The sequence below is a fragment of the Pteronotus mesoamericanus genome, unplaced genomic scaffold, assembly GCF_021234165.1.
Source record: "Pteronotus mesoamericanus isolate MK-2021 breed Mesoamerican mustached bat unplaced genomic scaffold, CSHL_Meso_final contig_657, whole genome shotgun sequence".
Lineage (NCBI taxonomy): Eukaryota > Metazoa > Chordata > Mammalia > Chiroptera > Mormoopidae > Pteronotus > Pteronotus mesoamericanus.
In genome coordinates this window covers 2,645,285-2,657,963 of record NW_026555229.1, presented here as the reverse complement: position 1 = coordinate 2,657,963, position 12,679 = coordinate 2,645,285, and the positions used below count along the sequence as shown (strand labels likewise).

The following is a 12,679-nucleotide window of genomic DNA, read 5'->3' as shown; positions in this document are numbered from 1 at the left end:
CAGATTTAGGTTAGAGCAGTGGTTCTCGCCCATGACTGCACAGTGGGCTCACTGGGGGTCTTCAGAAACTGCTGAAGCTGGGCCTGTGCCAGAGACGCTGACGTAATTGGCCTGGCGTGTGGCCTAGGCATCAGGACTCTTTTTTTTTCTTTTTTTTTTCTTTTTTTTTTTTTTTGGAGAAAGATAAGGGGGGTAGTGAGCATCCATTTGTTGGTCCACTTATTTATGCATTCATTGGTTGATTGTTGCATGTGCCCTGGCTGGGGATCGAACCTACAACCTTGGGACCGCACTCTAACCAACTGAGCAACCTGGCCAGGGCCTCAGCATCAGGATTTTTAAAAGGTCTCGTGTGCAGCCACAGTTGAAAACCACTGTGTTAGAAGTTCTTAATGTTAGGCCCTTGGACAGAGGGCAGGAGCCTGGTGCCCTGAGGCCGTGTGGCAGCTCATTCACGCATGTATGTTCTCTGAGGCCAGGACCCATCGCTGTTCTCTGAGCTTCCACATGAGCCGGGACACAGTGAGAAGCACCGCCTGGGGTGGTCGCTTCTTTCTGCCCCCTCCCCTCATTCACCGCAGTCCTCCCCCGTGCACCTTTCTCTCAGTGGTTAGTTTTTTATGTCTCAGAGCTGTAAACAGTGCCATTCCACAGTGCACAGAACTCACAGCTTATAAATAAATGGCCTGAGTTGCACTCATCCATTTGTAAATCGGGTGTTTGAGATGTAGGAACAGACTTTCCCCAGAGAAACATGGTTATAAATGATAGTTATTTGCAATAAACTATGAGGGAACACTATTATTACAAACATATAACATTTGCAACATGTAATGGGCTCAGGAGGTTTTTGTGAGCTATGCTAGGAGGGGAAATCTAGCTCAATTCCCAGCACATAGTAGGTGCTCAGTAAAAGTGTGTTGATTGACTGGGGAAACGCTGCCTCCTGTGGAAGAGACTCTGTTACAGCCCGGCCCGGGCCTAAAGGGGTGGAAAGGGCCTAAGCAAGGAAAGGCTTAAGGGGGCGAGGAGGGGGCTGAGGTACATGCCCCCACATTGCCAGGCGCACCCTCAGGTGCATGCTGCCAGCACCAGCTCTGGGGGGAGCTTCTCTTCCCAGCCCAGCTGCTCTAGCGCTGGTGTCGCAGGGCTTGCCTGTGCCTGCAGCCTGGCCCCGGGGGAGGCGGGGGGAAGGGCAGCGCTGCTCAGCCTGTGCTGGGTGCCCAGTGCTGGGTGCCCGGTCCCGACAGCAGATGGGGCGGGGCCGTCCCTGTTCCACCCTCCCCCTCTAACACACTCTCGGGCTCTTATTTCTATTTTCCAATTATTTGTGTTATTTTATCACCTGTGGCCTGTAGGTAGCACCGTCTGGCTGGACGGGGGAACCCCACCCACAGATGCTTCCGAGATCCAGGTGAGCCCCCGTCGGGGGAGGGGTGTGCCAGGCACTAGCTCACCTGAGCTGCCGCAGTGAGTGCTGGGGACTCTGAGGCTTCTCTGAGTAACTTCCTCCACCTCAGGGCCAGCAGTGCAGGGGACAGCTCGGCCCAGAGGCAGGGGCCGGGGTGGGGGGTGAGAGGAGACCCCAGCGCCAGAGAAACCCCTCCTCTCCTCACTGGTCTTGGGAATGAGAGTCTAACTTAATTTTTAATGTATTTTTTAAAAATGAAAATGTAAATATAGTCATTGTAGAAAAATTGGGAAATATGAAAGTATGGAAAAGGAATACAAATCTCTACACACACGTACTACATGTATATTTTTTCTTTTATCAAATTTGAACCCTAGTGTACATCACGATGCTTTTTCCTTAAGCATTTTCTCATTCATTAGGCCTCCTCAGCAGCGTGGTTAATGGCTGTTCAAGAGGCCATTCTATGTGTGTTATTATTTATTTGGCAAATCCCCAGAACAACTGGTATATTGTATCCAGCGTTTTGCTTTTATCATAAGGCTGCAACGACCACCTCACAGAGAAGTCTTGGTGGCATCTCTAATGAGTCCCTTCATTCTCTACTTTTGCCCTCTGAAGGCTGGCTTACTCAGAGCCTTCTGCAAGACTGGGGACTTGCTCCTTTAGTCACTTTATGCCTCCGTTTCCCCCTTAGAATGGCCGTCATGATGTTCTGAGGGTGGTTGAAGTGATAGAGTATTGCTTTAAATGCCTTCATTTATGTTGAAGACGTGGAGGGAGAACTGCTCGCCCTTGTTCCACCCGTCTGTTTCTCCTGCCTTTTTCGTTTCCTCTCTACCACCCGCCACCCCGACTTGGCATCCCGTCCTGACTCTGGGTGGAAAAGCCCAGGAGCTGAGAGAGGCAGACATTAGAACTGGAGCTGCTATAGCAGTGTCCGCAGAGTGTGGGAGCGAAGCGCTGGGATTTCTTGGAGCTAAAATGTTTGCTCCCGTGGTTCACAGTGAGGGCGGGGGATGACAGCCGTGGGTGGATCCGGTGTGGGGAGGGGGTCAGACGGGTCCCCCGCCTCCTCCCTTGATGGCGCCTCTCCCTCCGCAGATAGCCGAAGACACCCTGCAAACGCTGATCCCTGACTCCCCAGCACCTTCCTGCCCCAGAAGGATTTTCCTGGATGCCAGTGTGAAAGACAGCTACTGCCCCATGGTGCCCCACACCATGTACTGCCTGCCCCTGTGGCCGGGCATCAGCATGGTGCTCCTGACCAAGGTATGAGCCCCGCCTGCCCCGGCGACGCGGCGGCCTGCACGCCTCGCTACGGCTGCCTGACCCCTGCCCTCTGCTTCTTCCCTTAGAGCCCCAGCGCACCCCTGGCCCTGGTCGTGTACCAGCTGCTGGACGGGCTTTCCCTGCTGGAGAAGAAGCTGAAGGAGGGACAGGAGGGGCGGAGCTCGCTGCGGTCCCTCCCGCTCCTGGGGGACCTGCGCCAGAGGATGGACAAGTTTGTCAAGAATTACAAGGGGCAAGAGATTCAGGTGAGGCCCAGTCCTCACTGTGCCCACCTCTGGGGGAGGAGGCGGCCCGTTCAGTCCACACCAGCGAGTGCCAGCAGCTGCAGGCGCCACCTCTGCCCACCACAGCTTTGTTTCTCCGTTAAGAAATTGTGGCAAAAACTTAAAATGGCACTTGACATTTTCAGAACATCTTTTTGCAAGTTTGGCAGAACACAAGTTGTAATTCCCTTTTTTTTACAAGGGGAAACTGGGACTTAGAATGCGACTTGTCCAGGATTACTCAGGGGAGCCAAAGCCTGACTCCAGGACTCAGTAAAAGCCTGGGTCTGCCCCTGACGCAGTCACAGCGTGGCAGGTCTCACAGAGAAGCCACTCCCACTCCCACCCCCGGAGGGCTTAGAGCCCTGGTGGGGAGATGAGGCAAACAGACAAGGACAGTGTCCGAGGGCAGCGCGTGAGCAGTAGGAAGCAGGGCACAGCGGAGCCGGGAGCCTAGAAGGAATGCCGGGTAGAGTGCTCGGGATGAGAGCTGGCGGAGCCTGGGTCCGCGTGAGGAGCCCAGCAAGAGTCGCTGTGGCCGCAGCGCCGCCGGTCTGAAACGAGCAGGAGTACTAGGGGAGGCAGGGCAAGCCAGTGGAGGCCAGACCCTGGGAGACCTGGGGTCCCAGCGCTCAGAGCAGCCGAGGGCCATGTTTCAGGGCTTCGCAGGGGCGGCTGTCAGAATGCCAAGTTCCCCCCTAAGCAGGCGGCCAGGGCTCCTTCCCAGCGCCCGCCCTGTGTCCACCCTCCCTCGAGTCACTGACAGCATTTGTTCACAGGGCTGTGCCATCCAGGCCGTGAGCCCAGCACTTAGCACACAGACACTGCTTTTTAAATAGACACCTGCCAAGAGAGTAGAGCGTGGTGGACAGTGGGTGCAGGGCTCTGGGGGCCTGGCTGAGATCTTCACTCTGGCTGTGCAAGGACACACGGGTGCTGGGCCTGCATATGCCCTCAGGAGGCTGACATCCGAGGGTCTCCCCTGGACCTCACTGTGGCTACACTGCCAGAAACTGGCCTGTCCCCTGTCCTGCAGAGCACCTGGCAGGAGTTCAAGACCAAGGCCTTCTCCAAAAGTGAACCCGGATCGTCCTGGGAGTGAGTGGTGGGCCCACTGTGGCGAGGGTGCGGGGGTAGGGAAGCTGCCTCCAGCCCAAGAGGGAGAGCATGTTCAGGAAGGCGCTTCTGAGGGGAGAGGGGTCCTGGGAGAGTGGGGTCCAGCCCAAGGACGCTGGAGGGAGGTCGGGAAGCAGAGGGGCCAGAGGCCGAGGAGCTGGGCTGTGAGTACCCAACACTGGGGACAGCCCAGCTCCAGCACTGGTTCAGTGCAACCTCGAACACGTCACTTCCCCCCATTTATTGGTAAAAATAAACCATGGAGTTGGACAGGATCCCATGAACCTCATCCAAGTGCATGGAGCACCACGCGGGGGGGGGACTGGGGAGCTGCCTCCAGGTCACGAGGGTGAGGTGCACTTCGTCAGCTGTGTCCGTCATCAGTGCAAGGGCAAGGGTGACCCCTCAGGGGACGAGGCTTTCTCCAAGGGCCCTTCCCACTCTGACACTCTTCTCCCGGTGCCCAGGCTGGTCCAGGCGTGTGGGAAGCTAAAGCGGCAGCTTTGCGCCATCTACCGTCTGAGCTTCCTGGCCACAGCTCCGGGCCGGGGCGGCCCCCAGCTGCCCCAGCACCTGCAGGACCAGGTCCAGGCGCTCATGCAGTGAGTGTGGGGGCGACCCCCAAGGGCCAGGGCGGGTGGGGCTTGCCTCTCCATGCCCCTGCTTCCCTGGCAGAGAGAAGCTGATGGACTGGAAGGACTTTTTGCTGGTGAAGAGCAGGAGGAACGTCACCATGGTGTCATATCCTGCTGTCTGAGCCCCAAGCCGGCCCAGAAAAGGCCCTCGTGCCCGCCTGCCCCTCCACTGGCCCCCTCGGAAGGACTGTGGCTGGGATGGGAGAATATATACCCCATCGCCTCGGCTCCTTTTCCCTGAGCAGCAATGATAAGAAACAGTGTCCTCAGTGCCTGTCTGCTGGAGCGCTCCAGGGATGGAGCCAGGTTCCCTGGGTCCCAAAGCTGCTTTGTAAAAGCCTCAGAATTCATTCATGTTGGCGTTGCCCAGCCAGAAAATCGCTGATGGGCACTGCAGAGGGGGCGGAAGTTCTGGGGACGGGTTGGTCCGACAGCTGTGTCCTCCAGCTTACAGGTCACAGTTCACAGCAGAACGTGAAGGCTCGGGAAAGGCCTGCACAGAATATCTTTATCCCTGTTTAAGAAACCATGCCCCGGACTTACAAGACCCTTTCACTGTGGAACAGGAGTTTTATTGAACACTGATTTTCCCTGGAGTGTTACATAAAGCAACTTTGCCTATGTTAAGGTCTCTGAAGGGTCTGGTCTCCAGTCCCTTGAAACCTCTGTCTCCAGGGTGCAGGTGAAAGGGGTGGCAGAGCCACCAGCCACTGCGCTCCACGGGCGTCTGTTCCCAGCCTCCCAACCTCTCGAGGTGAAGTGTAGTGGTGAACAAAGTCAGTGAGGAGTGAGCATTGGGCAGCCTGCTCGGCGCACTCATCACCTACATGGCTCTCCTCTCCACCAGCCTCGCCATGTGGGGGTGGGGGGGAGAATTTAAATGCATCCGTCATGAATGTCGTAAAACCGGGACCCTTGTTCCTGTTGCATCCAGAACTCCGTGTGTTAAATGTGCTAATGTCAGGGATCCATTGTACTTGCATCTTAGAAATTCTCAGGTGAGGGGTTCAGAAGTAGAGGGAGATCTGGGAGGGGGGACCCGAAGTGTTGGCTGAAACGCTAACCTGCGGGAGCGGCGGGCGCAGCAGGCGCAGCCTCTGGCCCCACTGCTTAGCCTTGCCGGAGCCTAGGTCAGGGACAGAGAAGCGCCCTCCTCGTTTCTGGTCAACGAGCGCCTTAACTCAGACCTTAACCTACCTGGAAGACTTCCCAGGCTTGGTGCACTTCATCTACGTGGACCGCACGACCGGCCAGATGGTGGCCCCTTCCCTCAGCAGCAGTGAAAGGACCTCATCGGAGCTGGGCAGGGGGCCCCTGGCTGCCTTCATCAGAACCAAGGTAACCACCGCCGGCCCGGACGCTGCACTGCCCCTCAGACGGGATGCTGGCCCGGCCCCTGCCCAGCTCTGCAGGCTCCGAAGGATAGTGGCCTGTCTCTGTCGCCCTCGGGCCCAGGTCGGCACCAGGGCCACGTGGGCCTCGGTCAGTGCCAGGGTGTTTGCTGATGTCCTGGATTAGCAGAGACTGGGCAGCCAGGTCAGAGGGAGAAATGGCCAGAGCCCGCCATAGTGCTGGCATCAATAAATGCCCCATAAGTGTTTGCTGAATTAAAAAAGAAAGAAGAAACAAAGCTTAATTTGACTATCAGGACTTCAAACTAGGTCATTTCTACTAAGGAAACATTCCCTGAGGATTCTCTTTTCCTCTTTGACTGACTCTTCTTCCTGGCAAACTAGTATTTTTGATGACGAGGAGGGCGGACCCTCCTCCACTTTTATGTGTGTGTACGTGTACACACACACACTCACTCTCTCCCCCCACCCCCTTTTTGTGTATCCTAATGGTTAAAAGCAGATGGGTGACAAGGTGTGCGCTGGAAATCCTGCCCTGGCTCTCAGTAGCCACAAGGCTGGGGTGTTACTTAGTGCAAATTCAGCTTCCTCATGTGTGAAAGAGGATGGCGGCACTAGCGACAGCGCAGCGCTCTTGTGGGGAGCGCACACACGGAGCGGTGCGCGCATGGCATTCAGCACCATCTGTGGCACAGCCTAGAGACAGAACTTCCTGAGTATTTACTCGTACCCTCCTCCCCCTCCCCCTCCTCCCCGCTCCTCCTCTCCGTCCTCCAGCTCTGTCCCTCTTTGCAGAGACAGCTGCCTTCTCCTGGTGCACTTCTCCCGTTATTTTTCTGTGCAGGTCGCTGTGGTTGAGCTCTTTCTGCCTGCAGTTGTGTTTACCACATTTTCACTTTACTTTCTACCGGGTGCATTTCCTCACGTCATTAATTCTTTATAAACATGATCTTTAACAGCTCCACAACAGTCCATCATGCGAATGCAACATAATTTACTTAGCCATTTCCCCGATGTTGAACATGAAGATTACTTCCAGGCTTTTGCTATTATAAATAATTCCACAGCACACACCTGTGTGCATCTGTCTTTGTCCTCATCTCTGATGATTTTTCTCACTGTGCGTTCCCAGAAATGGAATTACTAAGTCAAATGGGAGGAATGTTTTTAAGGTTATTGATACATGTTGTCAGATTGCTTTCCTGAAAACATAGCAAATCCATGTATTTGTTTGCAGATGTAATTAGACATTACATCGTGGGCAGGTTTGAGTCAATCGTGCGTGCCTTCCACTCAGCTCCTTGGTGAGAAGGCTCCTCAGGCCTTTCCCAGCCCTGGGAACAGGGCAGTCAAGCCGTCCTCGCAGCTGCCCACAGACGGTGCGCAGGCAGCGTCCGGAAGTCCTTGAATTAGGGCAGAGAACATGGCAGAAGGCATCTAAGTCACTAGTCCTCGAGCCCCGTGTTTCTGTCAGGCCCCTTGGTGAGCCTAGTTTGGACCTCACCCCTGCAGCAGGGGACCTGCTGGGATCAGGGCGCCCTGCGTTTCCGAGCACCTTACCTGCACCTTCCAGGCCTAGAACCTAGGTGTGCCCAGGGTTCCCAGCAGAAGGTGGCCGGTGAGTGGCTGGCCCCAGGGAGCGGGAAGGCTTTCTAGGCGGCGCCCCCTTGTGTCCTACCATGGCCATTAACATCATCCTTGGCTGGTTTCTGACCTGAAGGGTGTTTACTAATCTATAGCTAGTGTGTAGAGCAAAGTTATGTAAAGTGTTTTTACATATATTTTATTGTCATGGTAACTGGAGGGGCAGCCCCTTGTCCATCCCCTGTGGATGTGTCCCTGAGCTCTGGCTCTGAGCCACGGCTGTGGCTGGGCACTCAGGGACGCGATGAGCAGGATGGCCCTGGCCTCCATGGAGCTCTTCCTCTGGTGCTTCCGCCCCTGGAGGCGAGAGCCCGAGTTCCGCCCCGGCCAGGGGTAGCCGGCGGCCCTGCGGCTGGCGCGCTGCCGGGCGGGGCTGAGCGCTCTCTCCTCTTGCCCCAGGTCTGGTCTCTGATCCGGCTGGCACGCCGATACCTGCAGAAGGGCTACACTACGCTGCTCTTCCAGGAGGGCGACTTCTACTGCTCCTACTTCCTCTGGTTCCAGAACGAGATGGTGGGTGTGACTCTCCTTTGCTGCAACTCTTGGCTGCTGCTTGTGGGCTGTGTTCAGCCTGTCTCTTCATCTCTTCTTGTCCCTGGTGGAGCCGACGGACAAGTCAGGCGGGTGGGGACCAAGAACTCAGAGGTCTCATTTTCACACCGGCTCTCTGACCCTTCCACCCAGTGGTCTCAAAAACTCATGCTGTTGTTCAAGGCAGTGTGTGAACAGAGGGACGCACGCTCCTGTGAGGGAGGCCGCCCAGATCACGTGCTGCCTCAGCGGTGCCTCATTGCCACCCACTGCACTTAGGAAGCATGGCACACTCGTTCCCACAGCAGAGCTGGATGCGCCGAGGCCCAGAGCAGTCAACAGCCTGCCCAGGGGGAAGCCGACAGTGCGTCTCTAGGCCTCACTGTCACTGCAGTGTCCGCGCACGGCCTGGGAATTTATTGCCTGTGCCGTCCCCATGCCCCCTCTTCCTCTCCCTCTCTCTCCCCGCCCATGTCCTGCCTTCTTCCCTCCCTCCCCACTCCTCTTCCTTTTCCACTTCTCTTTGTTTTCTTCTCCCTTGTCACCATTAGTCATTATTTCTACTCTCTAAGGGTTGTTTCTTCTACCCCCCAAATGCCCTTGGTCCCCATTCCCCTGTCCCCTCCCCCCCATGCCCTACTCTCTCTCTGCTCTGGGCAAGAAGGGTCCCTGAGGTGATGGCCATCCCTTTCCACGGTGCAGATATTAGAGTCTCTCACCCCGGTTCTCGTAACCCCACATCCACACAACCCCGCGCAACAGTCAGGGCAGGTATCACTGACCGCATTCTACACGTTGGAGAAACTGGTGATCTGGAGATCAGGCACCATGGCTGGGGTCACTGAGGCCATAGGTGATGAAGCCAGGTTCAAAAGGCTCAGCTCTTTTGACCTGTAGGCTGCTCCCATCTTTGCTCTGTGTCCTCAGAACTTCTAGAGCGAGACACAGCTTTGTGTGCTTGGTTGGCCCCACAGTAAAGCTGTGGGGTAGGCTAAAGTAAAAGCTGTGGGGTAGGGAGCCCCGTGTGAAGTCTGGCCGCACCTGCGCCACCGTGAGTGGCCACTTACTGCAGCCGAGCCCAGCTCCCCATCTGCAGGGCGGGCCCCGCGGTGCCGCACAAGCTCTCTGAGGAGCCCCGTGACTGGGCCTGGCTCACAGCAGGTGCCCAGGGGATCTTGGTTCCCTTCCCCTCCAGATCCTACCCTGTGAGTTCCCAGTGTTTTCAAAGAGAGACGGGCCTTTTGATAATGCCTCGCTCCTCATGACACCTGCCCGGGTCACTGTCCCAGCAGCCCTCCTGCGCATGCTGACCCAGGTCCATTCATCGATGGCAGTGGGAGCTACCATCTGCCAGGCACAATGGTCAGGCCTGTATACACATTATCCCCAGTGTTCGCTGGGAATTATTGTTATTCCCAATTCACAGATGAGAAAGCAAGGTAAAAGGTCCACGGGTTTTCCCAGCACCAAAGCCCGTACCAGGCAGGGCTGAGCCAGCCCCGGACCTGGTGCGTCTGACCCACAGTCATGTTCTTCCCGCCGCACCCACCGCCTCCCCAGTCACGATCCTCTTTCTCCCTCCTCAGGGGTACAAACTCCAGATAATCGAGGTGCCCGTCCTTTCCGATGACTCGGCCCCCGTGGGCATGCTGGGCGGAGACTACTACAGGTGACACCCCTTCGGAAGGCTGATGGGGCTACGGGTGCACAGACGTTGGGTGATACGTGGCAGTTCCTCCTTCAGGATGCCCCCCCCCCCCCGCCACCACCCAAAGAAGCTAGAAACCCTCATAGAGGCTCCTTGGCCTGGCCCGGCCCAGCCCGGCTGCAGTGAGAGAAGCAAGTGGAGCGCACTGGGGTTTCTGCCCATCCCACTGTTGGCACCCCCTTGGCAGCCTTTGCAAACATCTGTGTGGGAGCCCCAGGACTTCCCTGCTGGCTCTGTGGCGTCTTAGCTGGGACGTGTGGCGAGCAGGCCCCACACAGGACTGAGAACCCATGGGGATGGACTGTGGCAGCCCGGGGCTGAGCCTTGCACGGTCAGGTCAGCGGGGGCCGGGCATCCCTTGCTGGCCCTGGTGCTGGGAGCTGGGGCGGCGCCGGTGCTTGTGAGCTGCGGAGGAGGTCGCTGGCCAGGGGCGGGGCGGGGGAGGTCAGGGCCTCGCTCCTGAAACCTGCCCTCCCTTTTCCCCCACAGGAAGCTCCTGCGCTACTACAGCAAGGGCCACCCGGCCGAGACTGTCAGGTGCCACGAGCTGCTGGCCCTCCACCTGTCAGTCATCCCCGTAGACGTGCTGGTGCAGCAGGCGGGCGAGCTGGCCCGGCGCCTGTGGGAGGCCTCCCGTGTGCCTCTGCTCTAGGCCGTGCCACGAACCTGTGCACCCCGGGTCTGCAGACCCACGCTCACTTGCAGGCGTTCCTCATGGCAAGAGCCTCTTTCTGTCCGTGGAGGCCACCTGAGGATGGGACAGTCCCCAGGGCAGCCCAAAATTTTTCTTTTCTTTTTTGTTTTCTTCTGTTCCCTCCCTTTAGCATTTCTTAAAGGAACTTCACCTAGAACAGCCTCTACTCCAGGCAGTGACCAAGCCCCGAGACTCCTCCGTCTTGTGGAGGAGGGCGACCGGGAGGTTGCTTCGGTCTCCCTAAAACAGCAGTGGCTGTGAGGTTCAGGGCTGCCTCTCCATTTATCCCCAGGAGACGGAGCAAATCCCCAGTGTCTGCTGTGTCTGAAGACACCTGCCCCGTCCCACCCCACGCGGACGCTGCTCCGCTGGCCAGGGTTGAATTCCAACTCTTCCACTTCCCATCTGCAGCTCTGGGCAGGTTTTCCAAACTAAGCCTGTCTCCCCACACACAGAGTGACAACGCCTCCCTTTCCAGGTGTGTGGGGCCTGCTGGACACGGGACAGGTGCTCAATAAATACTGGTGCGGGTATTGATATTGTCCAAGTCAGACACACCCGGGCCCCTGGACACTCCCGGCCGCTTGGTGCCCCACACAGTGCTCGAGTCCTGCCCAAGCCCCCCCTAGAGACCACGTCCTCCAGCCATGGATCCCAGGCGACCCTGGTGTGCCGGGGACTGAGGTCCACTGCCCAAGGGGTGCAGCCCCCAACCTAGGAGTTCCCACCCCAGGATGGACACAAGGATGGCAGGCCGCTGGAGCGCTGGGCCTGGGCAGAGGTGCTGCGGCAGCAGGCGGCACCCAGCGCTGCAGAGCTTTGGGTCCGGTTATGACACGCGGACAGCCGGGCCCTCTGTGTCCACAGTCCAGCCCAAACTCGTGCCACTAAGGCTGCCCTTTCCCAGTAAGAGAACAGCCCAGCGGGGCAGAGAAAGGAACTAGAATCACATCCCAGGCTAAAGTGCTCAGAAGGTGACAGGGACAGAGTCACCTGAGGTAATTGGGACTGCACTCCTTGATAGAATTTAATGGACAGAAATTTAAAAATATCTATTGTGGAAAATACAGAACAGCACAAAGGGGAAACTAAGTCTGGAAGCCCCCCACCCTCCACTGTTTAAGGGTCCCCACTTTGTCCCCTTAAATTTTATCAGCTGCATGCGGTGACATATTTGGTTTACCTTTCAATATTCTAGTAACACCAATCGAGCGTCCTGGGTGGGATTTCCGCAGAGCTCCGCAGGGGGGCGAACTTCCATGGTGAGTGGAGAGGTGTCGAGAGGAGACGGTCCTCGGAACGCCCCCTTACGCAGAAGCGCTTTTTCTCTGTGTCCTCCCAACTTGGAGATGAGTTTCAAACAGCGGGTTTCTGGAGCAGATGTCAGAGCAGCATGGACGCTTCCAGCCGCGGGGGTGTTTTCTTCCTACAAGGGGAGTGGCCTGCGAACTACCGGGCTGACAACAAGGGCTCCTAGTTCAAGACAGGCCAGCGGGTAGTAAGAAGGCACTTTAGCACAAGATACTCGTAGATGTGATCTTTAATCCCTGAGGATTCTTGGGGAAGGTGCCAGAAGACGCCAGGCCAACGAAAGAGAAAGATGACCCTGAGTGGTGTGGCTCAGTGGGTTGGGTATCAACACACAAGCCAAAAGGTCTCTGGTTCGATTCCTGGTCAGGGCACATGCCTGGGTAGCAGGCCAGGTCCCGGCTCGGGGTGTGGGAGAGACAACTTAGCAATGTTTCTCTCCTCTCCCACCCCTCCCCTCTCCCTGAAAATATCTTTTTAAAAAGAAAAAAAGGTGAACCCCGAGAATTACAGGTGCGTGAACTGGCCCCAAGGCCCTCAGGCACCTGCAGCAGCCTGTTGAGCTCACGGAGGTTAAGCAATTGGGAGAGAACCCGGGACCGCGCCGCTTTTGGGGGCGGGGGGCCGGTGGTGGGGCGCTGTGGGCAGAGACAGACGTGCCCTCCCCGCAGTTTTGCTGAGGGCCTGGGTTCCCTGCGGGGTTCACCGCCCCACAGGCCAGCAG

At 57.1% G+C, this 12,679-nt stretch overlaps 1 protein-coding gene across 1 annotated transcript in view; it reads left to right on the top strand.

The window, feature by feature from the left end:
• The window catches only part of HPS1 (HPS1 biogenesis of lysosomal organelles complex 3 subunit 1), an 84,354-nt gene that overhangs the window by 13,614 nt on the left and 58,061 nt on the right, over nucleotides 1–12,679 (top strand). Inside the window, exons 11-20 of the mRNA XM_054581329.1 lie at nucleotides 1,359–1,414; nucleotides 2,516–2,683; nucleotides 2,770–2,949; nucleotides 4,004–4,065; nucleotides 4,551–4,685; nucleotides 4,759–4,824; nucleotides 5,912–6,056; nucleotides 8,114–8,227; nucleotides 9,832–9,914; nucleotides 10,443–11,177. Of these exons, the coding sequence (XP_054437304.1) occupies nucleotides 1,359–1,414; nucleotides 2,516–2,683; nucleotides 2,770–2,949; nucleotides 4,004–4,065; nucleotides 4,551–4,685; nucleotides 4,759–4,824; nucleotides 5,912–6,056; nucleotides 8,114–8,227; nucleotides 9,832–9,914; nucleotides 10,443–10,605 (1,172 nt within the window). The 3' untranslated portion in view covers nucleotides 10,606–11,177. The remainder of the gene's footprint in view (nucleotides 1–1,358; nucleotides 1,415–2,515; nucleotides 2,684–2,769; nucleotides 2,950–4,003; nucleotides 4,066–4,550; nucleotides 4,686–4,758; nucleotides 4,825–5,911; nucleotides 6,057–8,113; nucleotides 8,228–9,831; nucleotides 9,915–10,442; nucleotides 11,178–12,679) is intronic.